The sequence below is a fragment of the Anguilla rostrata genome, chromosome 6 (assembly GCF_018555375.3).
Source record: "Anguilla rostrata isolate EN2019 chromosome 6, ASM1855537v3, whole genome shotgun sequence".
NCBI classification, from domain to species: Eukaryota; Metazoa; Chordata; class Actinopteri; order Anguilliformes; family Anguillidae; genus Anguilla; species Anguilla rostrata.
In genome coordinates, this window is record NC_057938.1 from 17,539,337 (window position 1) to 17,561,802 (window position 22,466).

Below are 22,466 nucleotides of genomic sequence, written 5' to 3' on the forward strand. Positions count from 1 at the left end.
GACATTGGTGAAATAAATTGCACCTGTCCTGTAAGTCTCCGATTATAGAAACTGACGTGAAATGATTTCCCGGCAGTGAGGCTGAGAGCGACAGTTTGGCCGGGCAGGGCGAGGGAACGGTTGTGAGAAAGGGTGGGTGTCGGGGACGGGCGAGGGTGACCCGTCTCCTATTTATACACCCTGCAGCTGCCCCGCGGCGGCCGGGGCCATGGCGGTAATGAAGCCGGTCCGGGCGGGGATTACGGGCGGCGGCGAAGCAGCTGAGGAACGCTGAGCGAGAAGAACACCATAACTTACGCTTCTCCGCCGCCTTCGTCCCGTAATCACAGCCACACGCACATATAGCCTACCCCACACATTAGCCTTCTCCTAAAGCATTCCCCCTATCAGTTTAGTGTCCAAGGAGTATGACCTCATCATTGTGTGACAGCTTTATGTTCACTTTACAGCGCGTGCAACGCGTGTACAGGAAGCTCGGCACGCGTTTGTAGGGTACGTTTTTATGCTTGCCTCAGTGCCTGCTAGAAAGCGGTGTAAGAAAATGGAATTGTATACGGTGGAATTAATTGATGTCCAACTCCTGCAAATATCTAACTTCTGCAAAATATTTTGGAATACATAACTGGAGTAGAACCAGAGTGATTACAGTTCACAGTTGAGACCTGCTCAGTCTTTATCCCTGTGACAAATGTAAATTATAAACATGAAAATATATTTCTATTGTAAAATTGCATATTCTAAAATAGAATACAATCTATAACGTATGCATACAGTTATTAATTTCTTATGAAAGTAACAAAAATGTATTTCTTTTTTAATGTATCTGTGTGTGCATATGTGTGTGTGGATGCATGTGTGTGTGAAGTATCACCAATGTATATAATTTCTAAAACTCATAGTTGTGTGTGTGTGTGTGTGTGTGTGTATTGCTTCTTAATAGGCTATTTTTTTCTGGCTGCGTCAGCTTAGTGGTTCCTGGAAGCCCACAGAGGGGAAAGGTATGAATGACATGGCACTGCTGTCTACAAAAAGCCCCTCCCATTAACCGGACCCTCCACTCTGAGTCAGGGACAAGTAGAGTACTCTAAAATGTTCTCTGCCAATGACACAGAGCACGGCAAGAACAAATCACGACAAGCCCTTCTCTCTCGTTTCTACCCGGAAAAATAGGAAGAGCTGTAGTTCTCAAGAATTTATGGCAACTGAGAGTGACTGACGGTGAATTAATTGGTTGGAGGGAGGGTCAGAAACATGTACGAAATAGACTGACAGATGGGTCGTTTTGTGGTAGGAGGCAGATGAGTGATTCATAGTGTTTTTGAACTCGCTCCAAGTACCCGAGACGCAGCATCTACTCCTGGGACGGAGCGGTGGCAAGGTGACCCTTCATGCTTGTGTTGCTCCTCTGGCACCTTATTGGCGGAAACCCAATTCAGACAAGCCCATGGTCACTCCTGTATGCCAGTGTCACCTCACATCCAAAGGAGATCTTTGGATTTTAAGGAAAGTGGATGGAGCCATTCATCTTGTCGTCACATATACTTGCATATAATGCAAGAGCTGTTTAAGTCGTCTGGGCAAGAGTGTCTGCTAAATGCCTGTAATGTGATATATGCCATTAATCCTAATTTTATTGGATTTGCCCCAAAACCAATTACCAGTAGGATCAACAGACAGTACAATGTCCATAAACGCAATAATGTAATAAAAGAATTGGATGGTGCCTATTCCTTTTTTTGGGGGGGGAGGGGGGGAGATATTGTGCCAGTGAGAATACTGCTACATGTATGTTAGCCTAGGGGTTGGAATGCATTCAGAAGGCGGATTAATACTGCTCTCTGTGGAAGCCCTCGGGGAAACGGCTTGTTTTAACACATGTGCCCTTTCAGAACGTCCTCGTAGGCAGAAAGACCAGGGACTGTCCACAGCGCTATTAATAACTCATTCAGCCACAGATGGTATTTCATTTTGTCTTAGGCATTATGACTCCTTATGGTTAAAGTGGAGGGTATGGTGATTCCACGCTTGCAAACCCCATGTAAACAATTGGATGGGGGAGGAGGGAGTAGTTGTTCCCTGCTACCTGAAAGCAGCCCAACTTACGCTAACCAAAAAATTCATCGAGACTAAGAGGGAACTCTGCTTCACCTGGAAAGGGACACTGTCACTTCGGAGTGTTTGAGCTTTTGTGTTTTACACCGGACAAGCTGAGCGAGGGTTGAGTTTTTCCCGCTCTGAGTTCAGGAGAGATCGGACACTGGGACCCAGGACTCAGCCTGGGCGGCCTGGACCGCTGTGGAATCTTGATGTGTTTGATATTCTCCAAACAGCTGCCAGAGCCAGGGCAAGGAATTCTGGGATTGCTATGTGCAGCTGAAATGTCAGGAGGCCTCCTCCAATAGACTGCGTCTGTTATTTATATGGGGGGGACATTATCAGGGTTGAGACAGAAAGAAATAACCTGCTCCATTCTGCTCCTATAAAATTTTAAAGAGACCGCTTTTTCTGGACCTTTATTACAGGGAAACTTTATTTCAGTAAGGCTATTGTAGATTGTGTGTGTGTGTGTGTGTGTGTGTGCACGTATGTGTTTTCTTTGTTTCTGGAGAAAAAATCAGTCAGAATAGACTGCCTCTGGGGCAGTACTCCCATCTGGACACCGGAGGGCACTGTAAATCCCTTCTGGTGGTTTCACACCCAGCCTTGAACCTGTGTTTATATTGTGAGTGGAGTACATTCAGAGTTTCTGGACCTTTCCAGACAATACCAAGCTCATTTACGAAATTGGTTTCATGTAAAAGCTATTTTCAATGTACTTATTTATTACATGACCTGTTCTGACATTCAATACAATTATGTGTTTTGGTCTCCTTTTTTGTCTGTAACACAACTGAATAACATCAAATTGAATGAAGATTTTCTCAGAAATTCAGGCTTTGGCGAATGCTTTTACCTGTGATTATTCAAAACATTTCAGTCATTTGGAGTATTGTACGGTTCTGTTAAATGGCTGCTGTGAGAAGTCCCTGATTTTGAAGCAAGGCTTTCTGTGAGCAGAACCCAAGCTTTGTTTTTGAGGTCTAAAAGCAGCAGGCACAGGTGACTTAGCTGACATTTGAGGTGCTTGCACATGTTCCAGAATTCCCCTATTGCCCTTCCTTAATCTGTCACACATATGGACACCCCACACACAAAGCCATGACATGATATCTTCTAGCATTGGAAACAAAATGAATATGGCAAATAGCCAAAAACATTGTATGAATCATATAATCTGGTTATAATCAAAGTCGCTTGGTTAAAATTAAATGGAATCATTTCTTACCATAAAGGTAAAAGCCAGAATGGTCTGTAGTGAGGTAATGCCCCTGGCATCATGTACCCAGGGGTTTAGTGCTCTCTCTGGAGCTAGCGCTTCCTTTTCTCTCAGTAACTTGACTGACACAAATTAGTGCTTCATCTGTGTGGCTTCTAAGTATAGCATCTCTGAAAGTGTGTGTGTGTATGGGGGGGGGGGGGGTGTGGGGGGCGAGAGTGGTGGTTGCTCCCCACAATGCACCACACACACGCGCACCGACACTCGCCCACACATGGACACACGCACAAGTTGACACCCCCCCCCCCTCCCCAACCTGGTCGTCAGGACAGCGTGTGCGTGCCGTGGAACGTCCCAGAGCCAGATCTGAGAAGGGAGGGGTCATGTTTCAGAGAGCAGTGCACCAGAGAGGCGCAGGGAGTCAGCGGCTGAGGAGGTAGATTGTTTGGATTTTCGGAGAACTTGAGGGGGGCTCGACAGGGCCTCCCACAGTCGAGGTACAATGCTCCAGCGCTCCGGAGGCAGACTCCGAAGGGAAAGCACCGGGAATTCGCCTTTGTGCCAAGACGCGTCCGGCTCCGGGACCCAGGAAGCGCTCCGAGAGTGAAGAGGTCTTGGCTCGGGTCTGGCGGCCGGAGGGAGGGAAGGAGTGGGGGGGGCGGGGAGCGCCGGGTGGGGACAGCCGTTCCGAGGACTAGCCCGTCTGAAGCGGGAAGCTTGGAGAGCGAGGCTCTCTCGCTGTCGCTCTGAATCGCCGTCCCAATATGATGATTAAGGAGACCTCTTTGCGGAGGGACCCCGACCTGCGGGGGGAGCTGGCCTTCCTGGCCCGCGGCTGCGATTTCGTCCTCCCCTCGCGCTTCAAGAAGAGGCTCAAGTCCTTCCAGCAGGCGCAGGTCAGTCACATTTCGCCCCGGTGCCTTCTCTCCGGTCGAGGCCGCCGCCGCCGCCGCGAGCGCTCACATGCCATCGAAGACAAACTATTTGCAAGCAGATACCGACAGCTCTATTAATAGCGTAGAGCGCCAGGAATACAGTGTCAGAATGAATCTGGCTGGGAGGCTGGAGAAAGGGGGGGGGGAGCCGGTCGGGGGTTTGGACCTCTTCTACAGCTGTTGTGTTCAATACGTACTGTACACATGGGCTTTTCTCTTTGATTTTAAGCACAATATCAGAATGTACTAATTTCGGCAATCCAGCGATGCGCGCATCACAGGCTCGGTGTACAACTTTCAATCTTTTTGTGCGTCATTTCAATCTCAGATTTGTTTTCATTTCTCCGTGAAATGAATCGGTTTCTTTGACTTAAAGGAGAATGCGTCATGAGCGAAGCATGGCGTCCACATAGTAGAGAAAGGAATTTAGGTTAGAATTATCGGCTTTTAGATTGTTCCAAATGGGCAAATGAATTTAATAACCTTCAAACAATGTTTACAAGGGCTTCTTCAAGGTGTATTCATTCCTGCTGCATTTTTGCTATGCGGGCACCGCGCGATCGGCGCGTGGCTGCCATTGTGTCTGCGGCCCTGTCATGCTACAGTGCCTAAAGTCTGTGACACAGATTTCATTTGAAAAGACTAGCTTTTTTTTTCTTCTTGATTTTAAGGCCTAGTCACAGTCACATCATTTTATCGATTTCACTGTCCGATTGATCTCTTCTTAAAGTTTTTCAAAGAAAGCAATAATTTTTTTTATTAAAAATTAATGTTTAGGATTGTTTTGGGTGACTTTGAAATGTATGTGAAGTGATAGGATGAGAACAAGTTGGATTAAGTTTTGGAACGCTCTCATTAAAGGCGCAAACGTTGTGTCGTTTCATCCAAGAGCGGATCGGCTCACCGATAATCCAGTGCTCCCCCGTTCTCGCAGATATCTGAGAGGAACAGGATTGCTCAGCGAGAGGAGCTTGTTTTCTCTCCATGCCCTCGCTAAATTCACCCTAACCAAAACTCGAACCCATCACATCTTTCCCCTCCACAGGCCTGGGCAGGCTCCTCTGGTTGTATATGAGGCCTGGGGCCTTGCTCCAACTTTATGCAACTGGGGAGGCCGTTTCTGAGAATATGTGTACCTGGGGTCACTTTCTGAATATATACATCTGGGGGCTGTTCCTGAATATGTGCGCTTAGGAGCCATTCTCTGAATATGGGCACCTGGGGGGCTTCTCCTGGATATATGTACCTGGGGGGCACTCTCTGAATGTAGGCATATTTGTTTGGAACTTGAGACAAAATATCAGTGTTCAAGAACAAGCTTCAGAGAAAGAATGAATAGTTGAACTGAATATGCACAAAGTGCCATACCATCCAAGTCAACGCTTCTCACTGAACTACACTTGGGGTCTCATAGATCCCCAGGGGTCCTTTAACCGACTGCTCACATCCAGCCAGGATTGTGGCTATATCATCCAGCAAATGTGTTTTTTGGTCAAACATAGTTGTAGTTCTATTTGATGTCTGGTATTTCTTTATGATACTGTAATAATATTTTTTATATTTTTTAATACGCACGTGGCTGTGGGTTTTATATTAACATAAATTGCTTGTATACAAGAGTATTAATGCTCTTACTCATTGAAATTCAAGACATTTGCAGGATACCTTTAGCTGTACATTGGTTTTCATTTTGAGTGGTTGAATAATGCTATAGTTAGGACTGAGTTTTTTTCAGGATGGCCATTTTCACCTGATTATGTAACATTACAGATCATCTTCCATTTGTTCTTATTTGCACATCACTTTTTGCGTTGAGTGGTCTGTTCAGGGATTTTTGCATGTCAGGCACCATGACTGTGTTTATTCAGCTGCCAGCGCACAGTGATGATGTATTATGTCACCATGGAGTAGGTCGCCAAGTGATGAGGTATACATGAGTGACATTACACGTGGAAATGTTCATGTATTCCAGAGCTAGTGTTCAGCTCATGACTACACATGCTGTTGCAGAACCTTCATATTTATCGGATACAATGGACCTAACTCTCAGTTCTGTAGCTGCATGACATAAGCCTGGCTAGTTATGTGTAACTTGACATATTAGCCTCCTGTCCAATCCAAAATATAGAACTATTCTGTATTTAATTGAACCTCTAATGCAGACACACAGTCTCCAAGGCATATTGTTTAAAATGGGATTTGGTCTCTGTACCTACTGTGAAAAAATAGAGATTTAATAAAATATATAAGAATGTAAATAATTATATTATTATGTACATATGTAATATTATAATTATACATTGTCTATATACATATATATGAGAACAGCATGTTTATGCATATTTTAAAGTTCATCAACTGTTGCTGGGTTCATGTAATTGTTTTTGTCATATATAGCGTGAAATGACATCTTACAGTATTTCTTACCACACATGTTTGTAGTGCACATTACATTACATTACAGGCATTTAGCAGACTCTTTTATCCAGAGCGACTCACACTTTTTACATAGCATATTACAGTGCACATTGCCTATATGTGTGTGGATCAAAGTAATACATCATTCATTCATGTAACATGAGTTGAATATTAAAAATATATCTTGAATGTGATATTTCATGCTGTAATTTGTTGCTGTCTAATATGGGATCCTAAGATGAACCCTCCTGTGAATGGCATATGGTAAGTATTTGCAGAGCTGTGTTTGGGATGGTACCCAGCCCTGGAGAAAGATAAGTCAGTTAGAGCTTCTCTGTTCCATATGGTGTCTTGAGAGTTTTATTGTGTAAGTCCTGGTATGTTCATTAAAATGAAGACTTCCTGTTGAAGGAAGCTTGAGACATCAACCTGTCAGCTTCTGTTTCCTCAACCCCCCTCTCCCCTCCCTCCTTCTCTCCCTTTCCCACAGGTCCAGAACAAGCCTGAAAAGAAACCGGGAACCCCGCCTCCAGCCCCTGTCCCAGCACCGTCCACCCCTACCCCCCGTCCACCCACACCGCCGCCTGCCAGCAAAATAGTGGTCGCACCCCCTCCCAGCTCCATACACATTCCACGCTTCTATTTTCCCAAAGGACTTCCGAACGGCAGCGCCAACTTTGACGAAGCCATCAGCAAAGTGGAAACGGCTTTCACGGAGTTCGAGGAAGAGAAGGCCGATATTTACGAAATGGGAAAGATTGCGAAGGTAGGTCGCTCCCCCCGGGCACGGACGACAGAATTAAGCGGAAGGCGGAGATTTAAAGTTTGGAGAAATCCGCAAAAATGCATTAGCATTGTCAGAGGAGTTCAGAACCCCGCTTTAGCAGTAGTGGCCACCAGGGGAGTCTCAGGTTTGTGTTTCCAGCTGAATTCACTCTCCTGTAAATTCACACCTCTTTCTTTCAGCCTGTAACCTTCCTGATGTGTGGACATGTGTGAAAAAGTCTACTTAACACTTTCTGTAAAAGGGCCACAGAGATTGACCAGTATAACTCCTGGGTGCGCCATTGATTTTTCTCTAGACATTGAATCTATTGTTACTTTTTTGTAGCCTGGATCCCGCCCACTATTGAGAAATGTTGTCGGGGGATTCAGGGTCTGGGATTGCTCTCATTCTATCCGATTTCTGTGGGAAGAGAGTCTGAATTTGTTTTGGCAAAAGTGACTGACGTACCCGGCTAACTGATATTTTAAACTTTCACCAAATCCTGTGGGGGGGGGACTTCAAAAACATCTCCCCTTTGAAGAAATGCCTTCAATGCACAATTTTGTTCCAATTTAAGTTACCGTTGTCAATTGATTTAAAACAGCCTCGGTAGAAGCATCTATATTATCCATGACCGCTGCCATTGCTGTAATGGTCTGTATGGCTCTGGCAGAGCTTGATGATGTCACCAACATTAGCCCCACCGACAAATGTGGCGATTGGCCGGCCCAGTTTTGACCAACAGAAATTGGCTAGAATGGGGGCAAATCCAGACCCTGAATCCCCCAACAGCATTTCTCTATAGTGGGCATGACAGAGATTCAGGGTCTGGATCCAGGATAACTTTTTTGTTACCCACACAATGTTTTCAAGTTTCAGTGACCACTGAACTCATAATGTTGTGTTGAGCTACAAAACCAAAAATATTATATTATTAATAGTAATAATAATAATAATAATACTAATAATAATTACTTGCATAGAAACAGAAGGTTTGCCCAACCGTAATCTCCCAGAGGGTTGAAATAGGAGAGAACTCAGGAGCTGACCATCTGGTTGCAATAAAACATCTGTGGTAGCAGTAGCTGCAAGCCTTCGGTGCTAGGATCTGGACACAGGGCAGGCTGAAGCGCTTTGCTGTGAGCTCTCTGTCTCTCCCCTCCGCAGGCATGTGGCTGCCCACTCTACTGGAAGGCCCCATTGTTCAACAGCGCTGGGGGGGAGAGAACGGGATTCGTCTCCGTTCACTCGTTTATTGCGATGTGGAGGAAGTAAGGAGCCCTCGCTCATCACTGCAGACCAGCAACTGAACGCTGGTTTTTCTGTTACAGTCACAAGGGGAGAGGGTTTACTGAACGGATCCTGTCTACTTCCTGTTGCAGGTTGTTACACAGCTGCTACGATGACGCTTCCAAGTTTGTTTACTTGCTAGCAAAGCCAGGCTGCGACTACCTGGAGCAGGAGGACTTCATCCCACTGTTACAGGTATAAAAAAAACACTGACTGGAGAATGCTTGGCATGTACGTCTGAACACTCTCATTTTACATTCCATTTATAAGCCAATTTATGACAAAGATCGGTTCTCCAATTTTTGAATGAAAAAAGTTCAAACATCAGTCTGTCTTCATCACTCATTGTCTATCTAAATATCTCTTAGATTTGAAGCAACAGTTCATTCATTTGTAATTGTATTTAGCTAAAATGTTAAATTATATGAAAACATGTTACATTGTAACTGTTAAGTTCCTCTTTCACTATTTGTCATGCCAAAGGTGTTTTTAAGGGGTACGTGGCTTCATTGTCATTCTAAGTTAAACTTTTGGTAGTGTGCTTGAAATATGAATTGGAATAAGCCAGCAGGACCCATTTCAAAGACACCGGCTTTACCGACTTCTGTTATGCATATACCCGGCTCTTAAATTCAGAACATCACAAGCGTCCTGAGATTATTAAAACATCTGGAGCCTGGACTTTTTGTACAATTCCACATGCTGTACTAAATCAATTTTTAATCCGGCTGTTTTCTTAGAAGTGTCTCCCAAATCATCAAATCTGTTTTATGAAATACAAAGAAAAGATGACCCTGCTTGTTTCCGTCAATGTTATATCAAATATGACTATCTCTGCATCACTTGATTGTTCATAGTCTAAATGTTAGTCTATATTTTTTACATCACCATTTTCACTTGGGTTGTCGAACAGCACTTGACATTTTCCAGGGGTAATTGAAAAAGAGGAAACCCACTGGACACTATTTGGGCAAAAACTATAAAATTATTCCCTGCCACCTTAATGAGCAGAGGTGGAAAATCCAGGTTCAGAAAAGAAAAGTCCTCCCCAGTATTTTGTTCCAGTCACCTGGATCTGGTAATTAGTGCAGGCAGGAGGTAGAACTAATTAGCGAAATCAGCTGTCTGCGTTCATGGGTGGTAGAAACACATGGCAGCACTGGCCCCAGGCTGAAAATGAAAGTTTAAAAAAGTGCACAAAAGAGTGGAGAAGAATAGTGAGTCATTCATAGAAGAATGGTCAGTCGCCCTACAAACCACTGGAGCTGTTAGTTTTCTTACTGAATATATTTTGTGATGGGTAGTGTTACGAGCGTCACCCGCCCTGTCGTTTGTCTGTCATTTCAGGACATCGTGGACACTCATCCAGGGCTGACGTTTTTGAAGGACGCCCCTGAATTCCATTCCCGGTACATTACCACGGTAAGCGGCGCACCTCTTCGCCAAGCTGCGGTGGCGGGTAGGGAGCACCGCGCTCACTTGATGTAGGTCACTTGATGTCTAGTCAAGGAGGTCAAAACAGTGTTCATTGCAATCGTAAAAGAGGAAAGAACATCAAGATTAGCATACAATGTTTTTCCCCAATAATTTTTACACAGTCTTACACAGGTGACTTATATAGGATTGTACTGGTGTCTCAGAACACATTTTGACTTGTGTTTCTATATTGGCTCTATATTCTTTCTTTTGTGAGTATCGAAAAACTGTATCAAAGCTGAATCCCCATGTCTCTTTCTCCTTATTTTTTCAGGTGACGTATTGAAACTTTAATTAGCTGTTTCGCCTCTCTTTTTCTCTTTCAATATTGTGAGGTCATAGTCTGGTCAATTTAATTATTTAAAATGTACACAAAATAAAAAATGATCAAAGTGCGGTCAAAGTAAAGCTAGCAGAAAAGCTTACTAGCTTACTAGGAAAGCTTACTAGAAAACTGAGCACCTGATAGCCTGTGGGCCTAGCCTGTGGGCCTCCTGCTGGGGATATCAGCATCGCAGATATCATGGAAAGAATGACGCTAGCGGCACACAAGGATAGCCATCCCCGTAAGCGCCCATATTTAGCCACTTCCTTTAGCCGTGGCACCTCTCTTACTGGGCCCTTGGGCGGGTTTACGGACTACCAGGAAGAGTAGCTTTATTCAGACCACGTCTGACATCTGGTCCCAAGGCCTACTGCCACCGCAGTCTACCTCATCTTATTTAATTTCAGCCACAGTTTAACACCACTCACTCAAAATACCGCTGAGGGACAGACAATTATTACCTTATAAAATATATAAAATACATCAATATAAATATATAAAATACATGCATAATAATACATGCATCTATAAATCTGCTTCATTGTAATTATTAATATTTTCATTGTCATTTTTATGTCTTATTATTATTATTGTTATTACTATTATTATTATTTTCTTCTTCTTCTATTATTTTATTATATTATTATGCTAATTATTTATTTATTTATTTAATTGTTTTTTGGCTGTTTGGTTGGTTAGTTGGTACCCAAAGCAGTTTTCCAGACTAATGTGGCATGTGACATTAAACACGGCAGGTGATATAACATCGGTGACATCAGGTGGCTTTTTAAATTATGAAAATGTCACGGGCCTATTGTTAGAAGCTGATGCCTTGCTGATAGCTGGGGATTGTGGGCATACCAGGAAGAGGCAGTCCTCATCCACTCTACGTCCCCAGGCTGTGTAACACCCTGATGACAGTGCGTATGCCTGGCATGGCCTTATCAAACAGGGGCAGCAATGCTACCACTGTGTATGGAGGGAAGATTCCCATGGTGCATCTCCCATGACTGGCATGACTCTTCAGGAACCTACCATAACCTTTTCCCGTCTGACAGGTGATTCAGAGGATATTCTACACAGTCAACCGCTCCTGGACAGGGCGGATCACCATGACTGAGCTGCGGAAGAGCAACTTCCTGCAGGTGAGACCGCCCACTTCCTGTACATGCGTACAGTATGTTGAACATGAACATGAAATAGTAAAGTAATAAAGTGTTTCTCTGTACCCGCCAGACCTTAGCCCTGCTGGAGGAAGAGGACGATATTAATCAGATCACAGACTACTTCTCCTATGAACACTTCTATGTCATTTACTGTAAGTTCTGGGAGCTGGACACTGATCATGACCTCTTCATTGATCATAAGGACCTGGCGAGATATAATGACCACGGTAAGTAGCGCTGGTTTGCGGAAGTTCAGATTTTCTTTACGCATACCCTTGAATAAATGACATTTCTTCAAATCACAGCTATATTAAAGCAGAATAGGTCACATTCTATGTTGATGTTTTTTATGGCTCTTAAACCATGAAACATGAATGCTGTGATAATGCTGTTGAGCACTAACATTCTTATACTGATCAGCTTGAACTTTTTTTAAAGACAGTATCCATTTGTATATATGGATATGTACTGAAACACTTCAGGTTAAGTACCTTGCTGAAAGGTGCAACAGGAGTGCTCTGCCTGGATACTGAACCTAAAGCCTTTGGGTTAAAAGCCCAGTTCCCTACCCATGATACTGCAGTTCTGCCCACTGATACTACCCCGACACAAAAACTAGCTTTTTGAGGACCTGGACATGCAGGGAAGCTGTCATGACGTTTTTTGTGATGTATTTTCCCCTCTTTTCCAGCCTCATCCAACAGGATAATAGAGCGTCTGTTTTCTGGAGCAGTCACCAGGTGAGATATAATATCCATGGTGGCTTTCTTACTATGTTGAAAGATATGGAGAACAGAAACTGACCTTGCTCCAAAGCATTTATTACTGACACTGCTTTCTGTTTAGAAGATACTTCCCCACCATACAATGAGAACCCTTCATTAGATGGGAAATTTTTAAACATAACTTTATGATGTGATTGTACAGCGAAATAGCTCATAATATATCTATGAAATTCTAAGTATTATCCGTTTGCTTGTGTTTGTTAACATAGGCTATAAGTTGAACGTGAGTCATGTGTAAAGGGCTATCGTCATGGAGATTTGAGGGTTGTGGTATCTCTCTGGTCTTTCACACTATCCCTCTCTCTCCCTCCTGGTGCTCAGAGGAAACTCAGTGCAGAAGGAGGGAAGGATGAGCTACGCAGACTTTGTTTGGTTCCTCATCTCAGAAGAGGATAAGAAGAACCTCACAAGGTGCTACTCACATATACCTACACGCTACCACCATCAGCATCCGTAACATTCATACACACTCACATACTACCACCATCAGTGTTTCTCACTCGCTGTTTGTCTCTCCCTCTCATAAGTGTGGAGTACTGGTTTCGATGCATGGACCTGGATGGGGACGGGGTCCTGTCCATGTTTGAGCTGGAGTACTTCTACGAGGAGCAGTGTGAGCGCATGGAGGGCATGGGAATCGAACCGCTGCCCTTCCACGATCTGCTGTGCCAGATGCTGGACCTGGTCAAGCCTGAGTGCCAAGGTGAGGCAATGGCAGCTGGGCGGATTGTAGTCCAACGCCCATCCCTTTCTCTCCCTTTCTCTCCCTTTCTCTCTCTCCTCCCGAGAGGAATATGTGGCAAGGCCTGCTTTTTGCAGACACTTTATTCCGCTTTGAGCTGTGGAATTTTTTAAACACCTAAGACAAAACTGTATGAAATGAAAACACAGGAAACTTGGCTGGACATAGCATTTACATTTTCTTGCAAAGGCTGCTTGGCTTACACATTTGTCCAAAAGCTTTTTGGCCCTCAGATTCATTTTCAAATACTTCAAAACCTAATATCGGTATCTAGAATAATAACTATTATAGGATTGTATAGTATTACAGTATTGAATAATAGCTGTGCTCATTTCTTCTAGAGAATAGCCAGTAGCCAGTAAATCATGTGAATCTATAGGGATGGATCCATTTTATGAAAGTCCTATGGAACTCAAACTTATATTTTGTCATGAATGTCAACATGGCTAGCGGTTATTTTTAGCCAGCAACCCCTAGCTGTGCCAATATTCTTGACGTAACATGGGTTGTCATTCCATATTGCTTCAAGTCATTAAGGTCATGACAATTGGAACCCCTTGTTTACAGGACATTTTCTAGTTTTGCTTGAACAAATCTTTTGTATCTATCTACTAGGAGAAGCATTAGGTATGACGCTTTTTGTGTGTATTTGTCAGGTTAAGAAAAAGAGGTGATCATTTTCTGATTGTGTTCTGACCATGTTCGGACCATGCCTCTCCCCACAGGGAAAATAACCCTTCATGACCTGAAACGGTGCAGGATGGCTCACATATTCTATGACACGTTCTTTAACCTGGAGAAGTACCTGGACCATGAGCAGAGAGATCCCTTTGCAGTGCAAAAGGTATCGGCCTATTTTGCTTTGCTTTATTATATTACACGAAATACATGTTTCACGCTGTCAGATAGAATAAACGCCTGGTTTGTACATCCTTGGTAATATTGTTACCATCAGTCAATAATTATGAAACATGTTGTGTTAAATATCTGCACGATTCATGATCTACCATACTGGACGTGCTTCCATGAATTAGCCTCTGTGTTGCAGCCTGTATTGGGCATCAGATAAAGGACAAATCCTTAGCCACAGGATACTCACTTCATAGAGCCTTGAAATATTTGGAATTCTCTGTCTGACAGGATTTGGACAGCGAGTGTCCGGAGCCCTCCGACTGGGACAAGTACGCAGCGGAGGAGTATGAGATTCTGGTGGCAGAAGAGACAGCCAATGAGCAGCTGCAGGAGGGGTGAGGAGGCGTGTCTCTGCCAAACCGTCATGCATGATTCTCTCGTGGAGGGACAGTTTCCGTGGTTCCAAGATCTTACTGGGGCTTTTCCAGCATTGCAACCATGAAAATGTTAGGGCCATTACATAAGCTAAATATGCAAAATTATGTGAATTTTGTTTTTGAATATTTTTTATTTTATTTTTTTTTTACATAATGTGTCTTGGATGACTAAAACATTTTGCAGTGTCAATAGTTTCTAAAATATTGTTTATTGAAATGAAGCCCAGAGACTTGTGTCCCCTACAATGGACAAAAATTAATTGCTGGGCCTTTGGAGGATTTACCTTGATTATTCGCAACATGATATTTATAGAAATACATTAGTCAGTGGTGACTGAGATTTTTTATTTCTCCCCGTTCGTGTTTCTAGGTCCTTTGAGGATGACTATGAATCTGATGAGCTCACTGTCCCATCAGAAATTGGAAATAAGATGGACAAACTGGTCATATCAGACTTGTCGGCGTGATACGCCCGCATCCTACCCATAAGCCACTGCCTATGGTCCTTGTGATTACAAAAAGGGAAAAAAAACATCACCTTTTAAGCTATGACTCCATTACTCTTTCGAAGGGAATTACGCTTTTTTCTACACTTTGAAAAGACTGTGTGTGCAATAGAACGGCTTCTAAACCAAAAGGCTTTTTTTGTGTTGTGTAATATGTCTTAACATGTAGATTTAGAGCATCTGTTAGTATCAGTTTTTTTTCTTTATCTGTTTTTTTCTCTTTCCATTCATCATAAACTGCCGGCAGATTTCTTTTTTTTTTTCTTCTTCATTTTTTGTAATCGGGGGTTAAATTATTACCTGTTTAACAGCTGTGGATCTTCTGGATTGAAAGCTGCATTATGCCTGAGAAATATCTGCATCTCCCAGCTGTGATTGTGAAGTTTTTTTTTATGTTCCCAGATTCTGTACAATATTTATGTTTTGTTGTTTTTGAAGTTTTTTTTTTTTTTTAACAATGGTGTTTCAAGACATTTCAACTCTGTCCTAGTACATTAGTTTTTGATGGTAATCAGTTTCAACCTCATCCAGGTCATTATGGTATGATCTCTACTGTAAAGTGGGTTTTGTTTTGTTTGTTATTATATACGCATGGGACACGGGGTGTGAAATGTGAACACATGAATGCTCTCGCTGCATCAAAATGGTTTCAATTCAATGTCACAAATAACTTGTTCTTTTCTGCCACCCTGTGGTCATATGTGGTATCGTGGTGAAGCTGGCCAAGGCACAGTATGTGTATCTCAGAAGAGGAATAATTTTTCACAAGTCTGAAAAGTGTAGTCAGTTTAATGAATTGCCTGTATTATGTACACAAAACTCATATGTTACAGTTTAGCAAAGCAGATATTTTTATAGAAATTGCGAAACTTTCATTACACACAGTTCCAGACACCATTTCAGTCTTTGTTTCAGTGATTTTTTAAAATCAGTTATCTTAATATATTTGATTATATCTGGCAAAAAACAGCCTATATAGGCTATTATAGCTGTATATCGGTTGTCAAAAGATTAGCCAATATGGAAAACAAATCCTGATTTAAAATCAGTGTTAACTTTTTGTGGTTAACTTATGTGGCTTGAAGAGTGAAATATTTGAAGATCACTTTTAAAAAAAATTTTTTTAGAAAATGGATCTGTAAAACATAGCTACACGTGTAGCGGAAATGAAGATGTTATAATTATCATCAGACGTTGCCAACAAAAACGTGTGGTTAAGAGGAAGACGGCAACAATTTTCAAATATTTTTTTCTATGCATAGTCATAGTCAAGGTCCGAATGAAGCCAAGTAATTTTTATAGTTTGTTGTACAGGTACATCCTGAAAGCTCACATGTAAATAAGACGTAAATAGATCATCATTGTTTTAAGGTACTATTTATTTCCCTGTATGTTGCAAAACCCTCCGCTCTGACTTGCTGATAATTAAGCCTGGTAGATACTGTCAAACCAGAGTATTGCACTGTGTTTAGTTTACAGAATGTAGTGCGCATTGCTGGTGGACACCTCAGTTTGATAATATTATTCACGGTACCTGTACTCCGTCTTCTGTCAATAATGTGGCCCCTGCCTCAGGAGTAGCCTGTCACAGCGAATCACACGTCAGATTATATACATACAAATCATAAATAAATGTGTCTGTATTTTATCACTGCCTTAATTCCGCGATGCGCGCTCACACTGTGACATAGAGAGGATAGATCTCTGAGCACGCTCTGTAGTTCTTGGGTGCGCACTCCCTTTAGATTCAACACTCCACGGTCTTTTTGTGTGTGTGTGTGTGTGGTGTGTTTTCTCGGTAACCAGCGACCAACTGGTGGCCTCTGCTTTCTCACACCACTTCATCTCCCGTGAACAACTTTTAATCTAACATCAGGTGTCAGTGAAACTGTTTCCCGTCCAGTCCAACCCCACTTATTACTGTTCACACGTTTTTGTAATTAGTGTAAGATATAGGCTATTGCAAGGACGTTGTAACATGCCTATATGCACGTTGCTTTAGCTAGTACAAACGTTTTTAATTTTCCTATCAAGATTTTTTCTAAAAAGCCACTGTAAATCTCTATGTATTTTATTTCCCAAGTGAACTTCTCTGCCACTGAGTGGCAGAGGATTTTTAAATTATAATTATTCTATTACTGCCAGTGTTATATGTACATCAAGCTTAAAGGGTGGAATTTTACTGGGTTCTATCTGAATTCACTGTACGAAGACAATCAACTGGACGTTTTACGAGGATGTTTGATGTTGAAGTAGCACTTGTTGTTTAGCTGAGGTAACTTTCGAAGCAATAAAACTGCTGTAATGATGATAACGTATCGAGGAGATATTTTACAACAAAAAAAAAAAGCCTCAATCAAAACTTGATATTTACGTTTTAAAATATGTGATTTGTACCACTAATATTCTAGTTCTATGCAACTCCAGGTCTACAGAAAAGGCAGCTGTGAATAAGATGAACTGACTGCTGAAACCGGGAACCTTTCGTTTCACTCATGTCCCTTTGAATTCTCCCAAGTGTAGCCTATTTCTAATTCATGTAGGCCTATGTCTTTTTCTTTTCTTCTTTTTTTCTTTTATTGCAGATGATAAGGAGTTGAGGGTTTTCCCACCAGGACATATCCTAACTATACTGTGCTTGTGTTTCGCATGGCTTTTTTTCTTTGAAATTCGAAAATAAAGACATTTTAAAGCTATAGTCTACCTTGTCACTTTAAATAATGTTTTAGCCTATTTATTTAACTCACCGGGCTGTGATTTAGTGCGAAGCGGTACCGGCTTAATAGAAGGCCTTCGTTGTAAAAAAAAAAAAAGGTATCAGGACAGCCTGAAATTTCAGGATACATTGCCTCCTACATCTAAAAATGAAAAGTATTTTCCACGCAGGTAGCGTAACGCGAAGCTGTGCTGAAAGTTATCGACCGGAAATAACGACTAAATTAAAGCACATTTGAAGAATTACGCAATTGCAAGGTAAATTGGTAGATGAGGGTCAGTCGCGGGCCTGGTAGGCTACACAAGGCGGACCTTTCTCTGCTTGACCAGGCTGAGTCTGTTTAATTGACAGTTTATAGCTCTTGCAGAGCGGGGTAAAAGCGTCTTTGTTTTTAGCCTCCCACACCTATATGCCAGCAAACAGCGAAGAGGCAGTCCATAGATCTTATCATGAAGTTCTTGTGTGTACACGGCGACTACAGAGTGTGTGCTGACGACTGTTTCCGAGGAACCCGGAGGCCGCGAAACTCGCGGTCACACACGGAACCGCTATATATTTTTACTTAAAGTGGAGGAATTTGGCTACAATGGTGGGCTTATTCCGCTGCGTTGGGCGAAGTCAGTTGGCTTTCGGCACTATTAGTTTGATGTCGGGAATCTTTGCTTTCTTTCCCGTGGTCAGCTACAAGCCGTGGTATGTAGGATGGAGCACCAAAATTGCCGCTCCAGTTTGGACAGGATTGCTGGTGGGTATTGAATGAATTAAATGACCAGGTGCGAAGTGCTGTCCTGCTGCTGACCTACAGTGGCTTCGGCTCTAGTTGTGCTCAAGGAATGCGATTTAACGAATCTGTTCGTGTTCTGTAAATCCTCTGTACAAATCATGTTTGTTTGTGACGGTAAATTATGTTTTTCATTCAAGTTAATTTCGCTTCCCTACCACTTTTGCTTTTTAAAATATGATGGAGTATCAATAACACTAAACAGATGATATAGTCCAGGGGTACTGATTGTCGAAGGCAGATCAATTAAATAACAATTAGAATAATATATTAATAAAATGTTATGAAGAACCCTTACTTTTTTAATCAGAACATGTGCACTTTCAAAACACAATTCTGATATAATAACCATAGTTGCGTCAGATGTCATAAATTAGATCCAGTGTTCCAGGTTTACAGGATTTAGTAACAACCCTTAATGTTTGCCTCATATAAAATAAAATGAATTCGGTATATAATGCAGTACCTGTTATGTAAACGAGTGTACTTTCTGAATTATGCAATAACATTAACGAATATCCCATGTGTTATATGGAAAAAATCATAAAAATATATTGAGGGAATGTAATCTATTACTGTATTTGAACGTGTTACTTGCTGTCTAGTATTCAAATAAAAATAAACCAGCCTTAATTCTACTCTTTTTTCCAGGCAGTCATTGCTGGAACATGTCTACTGGTGGCAAATAGAGAACAAAAGAAAAAGTCAATGGTAAACACTGATAAGCATGGCCATACATGTACGTACATATAACCATTTCATTTTCCAAAACCAATTTCTCACTTATGATGCTTTATGAATGCCTTATTAAGTGCTGACATTTTCCATTCTAAAGCATCACAATTTCTTATAAATGCTTTATAAATTAGTAATGGTATCCTAGCAAGTCAGGAATGTCTTATTAACAGCTTATGAAGTTATAATTTCTCTGTACAAAACTGCATTTCAGTAGACAACCCCCCCCCCCCACTTGCAGGTTGATGGTTACTTTGTTGGCCACACACAAGCCCAATAAGCACTCATGAGCATAGTTCTGTTCCTCTCACAGAAATCAAACTGTATTAGCAAGCTGTATAGTATAGTACAAGTGACCTTCAAGGATGATCGACATACAGTCACTGTGTGTGCTGAGTATGAATATGAAGTGCACAGCATTCTTTGGGGGGTGCGGGGGTGGGTGGGGTGGGGACTATTGCTGTTGTTGCATCAGAAGGGTAAAGGCATTAAGGCTTGGCCTGGTGATCACAGGTCCCGGCCATGAGATTCTGCGATTCTGTCTCTGTTGTGTGTGTTTCAGTGGGAACTGTGCTACATGTTTTCCATCCTGTGTACCGTGACCTGCCCCATGCATTTTGCGGTTGCCGTGGCATCCATAATGATCGGGCCTCGCTGCTACTACTCGTTCTTTGGTGCCGTGGGGACCGAATACCTGGGCCATGCGGTGGAGTTCCCCTTCCCGTACCTGAGGTTCCCAGGCCTGTGCCTGGACCCGCTGCACTATGAGTGGTACCACGTTGGCCTACAGGCAGCAGATCTGCTCTGCAGCACTGCTATCTTCATCCTCTCCCTCACCATTGTCATTATGCTGACCCTCAGGCTGCTCCACTCAGGGCATGTTAATGTAAGGGCTGTATGACTTCAGCATTGTGCCGTGTGTGTGTGTGTGTGTGTGTGTGCGCGCTTTTGATTGTGGTCCTAGTTATACTTTCTTCCCCCTTCCTCTAATTCAGTAGTAACTAATCCACTGTTATTCAATATAAGCATTGTGCATATGTTCTTTATGTTTGGAAAATGATAAATCTACTATGGATTGCCATTGAGAATAGACAGTGGTTCTGTAGTCAATTTGAGAATATTCTGATTTCATGATTGATATAATTCTCTTTATGTTTTCACAGAAAACCTAGCCTCCCATTGCGGGCCATTGCTATCAGTCTGCTAGGGAAAGATCTCCTCATTGGGGCTGGACTGCCCATATTCATGGAGGGGAATTTCTGATGCAAGAAATAGCTGACATTTGGAGAAAATAATCACTGGGATACTGTATGGATGATCTTGGATGGTATTTAAAAATCTGAAAATAAACTTGGTCTAAACAGAGGCCCATCTGTTGCACATCTTTCAGTTCTGCAGTCCAGCCATTTTTGTAACAGAATTAGCATTTTTTTTATTTCCTTCATATAAAAGCTTCATAAAGGTAGCCTAACGTATCAAAGCTCACAGAATAATCTCAAAACAAAAAAAGCTTCATTTATCCAGCCACTGCATTTAGTAAGTTGGATTTTACATGGGAAATGATTGATAATTAGAAAACTGGAATATTAAGTGCAGCTTAAAGCATCTTATCTCGCACAGCCCCACTAGAATTGTTTCAACGGGAGCAATTGAAAACACTCTGAAACATTTACATCACAGATCTGGCCCTCAAGGTGACTACTGGCTTTCTCTTCTGCCTAATAGTCAATAGTCACTGACTGGCCAGAGAGATTACCCTCACCTGGTGTGTCAGGTTTAAATCAGTCTCTGATTAGAGGGCAGAACTGAACATCAACAGGGCTACTGGCCATGAGAGCCAGATTTCAGGATCCTTGATTTATTTTTATTTTTTACATTTATTTATTTTAGGCATTTAGCAGTTGTTTTTTTCCCAGAGTGATTTACACAGCTTATATTATTTTAATACAATTAATTCATGCAGCTGGATATTTACTGAAGCAATGCAGATGAAGTACCTTGGTCAAGGGTTCAACAAAAGTGATGTTTGTTTTTTGTCATTTCCACTATCATCAACAGAGGGCGCACATTTTACTGTTGCACATTCAACTCATTTATTTCAAACAGGACTTGGTAATCAATCTCTGAGCTGTTCTGAGAACATATTTATTCCCTGCCTTTTCCTCTAAGCTTAATACTTTTCATGAAGAATTTTATCAAGCATCTTTTTAAAGTGCAACAGTTACACTAGAAAGGGAGCGGTAAAAAAAAAAAATACAAAAGTAAACGTTGGTATATTCCCCTCAGTGGATATAATCGTAGTTTGCAGCAGACGGTTTGAAATGGTTGCGTTTCCTCCGGAGGGAAAACGAAACAGCGGAACGTAGGTTTCATTTTTCCACCGAAGCCTCTCCGGTGCGCCCCGTGCGGGTGGACGGGGCCCTGATCCGTGCGGTGGCTGGCTGGCTGTGATTAGGCCATTAGAAGTCTGCTGCGGTTTTTCCATCCTGGAGCAAGGCATATATCCGCGCAGACGTCACGCCTTGATGAAGCCGCCCAGAAACTGGGCCAGGCAAGGGCGCCCTGTACCTCTGGCGCGGCTCGCCGCGTGTTCAGCCGGACTTTAATGAAGTCTGTTCTCATCCTGTCACGCTCGTGTTGAACTCTAACGAGAGAGTCGGGGAGGGAGGGAGGGAGGGAGGGGCCGAGAAAGAGACAGACCTGCATCTTCTTGTCTAGTCTACTGACTTGTGTTTGAATGCCTGTGAAACCTCACGGACACGGAGAGTTCCACTGCAGTCCGTGTGAGGACGTGCATAATGGTTGATGCTCTCAACAGAAGACTTACTTTAAACCTAAGCAGACCTTCATAAGACTGTGTGTATTATTAGTTACTACTACCTAAGGCATTTATAAGTCAACAGTGAGATGTAATGTAAATAAATGAATATAAAAAGTAGTTAAACGTTTTATTTATGTTTTTTAAGTTTTATTATTATAATTCAAACAACTACAGTAAAATTAAAAAGTCTCCCATATAATATGACTTGAGTAAAGTATCTGCTTTAAAATTTAACTAAGTACCAAAAGTGAAATTATCCCATTCCCGGCCCCATTATCCAGTCACTCTTCTCCCAGACTGATAGTGTTGGATGCCTTCAGGTATGAATTCCTAGCTGAGGTCTCTTGGCAGTGGTACCCCTAATGGACTGAGGACAGTGGGATGCCATTAGCGTTCTCT

General features: G+C 42.3%; 2 protein-coding genes across 8 annotated transcripts in view; both read left to right on the plus strand.

The window, feature by feature from the left end:
* The window catches only part of ppp2r3a (protein phosphatase 2, regulatory subunit B'', alpha), a 78,018-nt gene extending 60,306 nt beyond the window's left edge, over positions 1 to 17,712 (plus strand). For 4 of the 5 annotated variants that reach the window (XM_064338724.1, XM_064338726.1, XM_064338725.1 and 1 more), the window contains 12 exons: positions 7,160 to 7,435; positions 8,603 to 8,706; positions 8,818 to 8,920; positions 10,073 to 10,147; positions 11,585 to 11,671; positions 11,763 to 11,919; positions 12,384 to 12,432; positions 12,799 to 12,888; positions 13,005 to 13,180; positions 13,945 to 14,063; positions 14,360 to 14,466; positions 14,879 to 17,712. In XM_064338724.1, coding sequence (XP_064194794.1) covers positions 7,160 to 7,435; positions 8,603 to 8,706; positions 8,818 to 8,920; positions 10,073 to 10,147; positions 11,585 to 11,671; positions 11,763 to 11,919; positions 12,384 to 12,432; positions 12,799 to 12,888; positions 13,005 to 13,180; positions 13,945 to 14,063; positions 14,360 to 14,466; positions 14,879 to 14,975 — 1,440 coding nt within the window. In that variant the 3' untranslated portion in view covers positions 14,976 to 17,712. Of the gene's footprint in view, positions 1 to 3,982; positions 4,213 to 7,159; positions 7,436 to 8,602; positions 8,707 to 8,817; positions 8,921 to 10,072; positions 10,148 to 11,584; positions 11,672 to 11,762; positions 11,920 to 12,383; positions 12,433 to 12,798; positions 12,889 to 13,004; positions 13,181 to 13,944; positions 14,064 to 14,359; positions 14,467 to 14,878 lie in introns of those variants that run through there. The other variant, XM_064338727.1, reaches the window with a different exon arrangement.
* A 100-nt stretch (positions 17,713 to 17,812) lies between these two features.
* On the plus strand, positions 17,813 to 20,612 carry LOC135256702 (transmembrane protein 212-like). 3 transcript variants are annotated; one of them, XM_064338730.1, is made up of 4 exons: positions 17,813 to 18,475; positions 19,163 to 19,222; positions 19,809 to 20,132; positions 20,410 to 20,612. In XM_064338730.1, the coding sequence occupies exons 1-4, from the start codon at positions 18,317 to 18,319 to the stop codon at positions 20,416 to 20,418; spliced, it is 552 nt and encodes a 183-aa protein (XP_064194800.1). In that variant the 5' UTR covers positions 17,813 to 18,316; the 3' UTR covers positions 20,419 to 20,612. The 3 variants fall into 3 exon arrangements, with proteins under 3 accessions (XP_064194800.1, XP_064194801.1, XP_064194802.1); XM_064338732.1 differs by having other exon boundaries at positions 18,388 to 18,475; positions 19,163 to 19,250; XM_064338731.1 differs by lacking the exon at positions 19,163 to 19,222.
* The last annotated feature ends 1,854 nt before the right edge of the window (positions 20,613 to 22,466 follow it).

Coding starts and splice junctions, on each gene's coding strand:
- LOC135256702 (XM_064338730.1), top strand. CDS start 18,317: ATGGTGGGCTTATTCCGCTGCGTTGGGCGAAGTCAGTTGGCTTTCGGC. Junction 18,476..19,162: donor CAGTTTGGACAGGATTGCTG/GTGGGTATTGAA, acceptor TCTTTTTTCCAG/GCAGTCATTGCTGGAACATG. Junction 19,223..19,808: donor AACAAAAGAAAAAGTCAATG/GTAAACACTGAT, acceptor TGTGTGTTTCAG/TGGGAACTGTGCTACATGTT.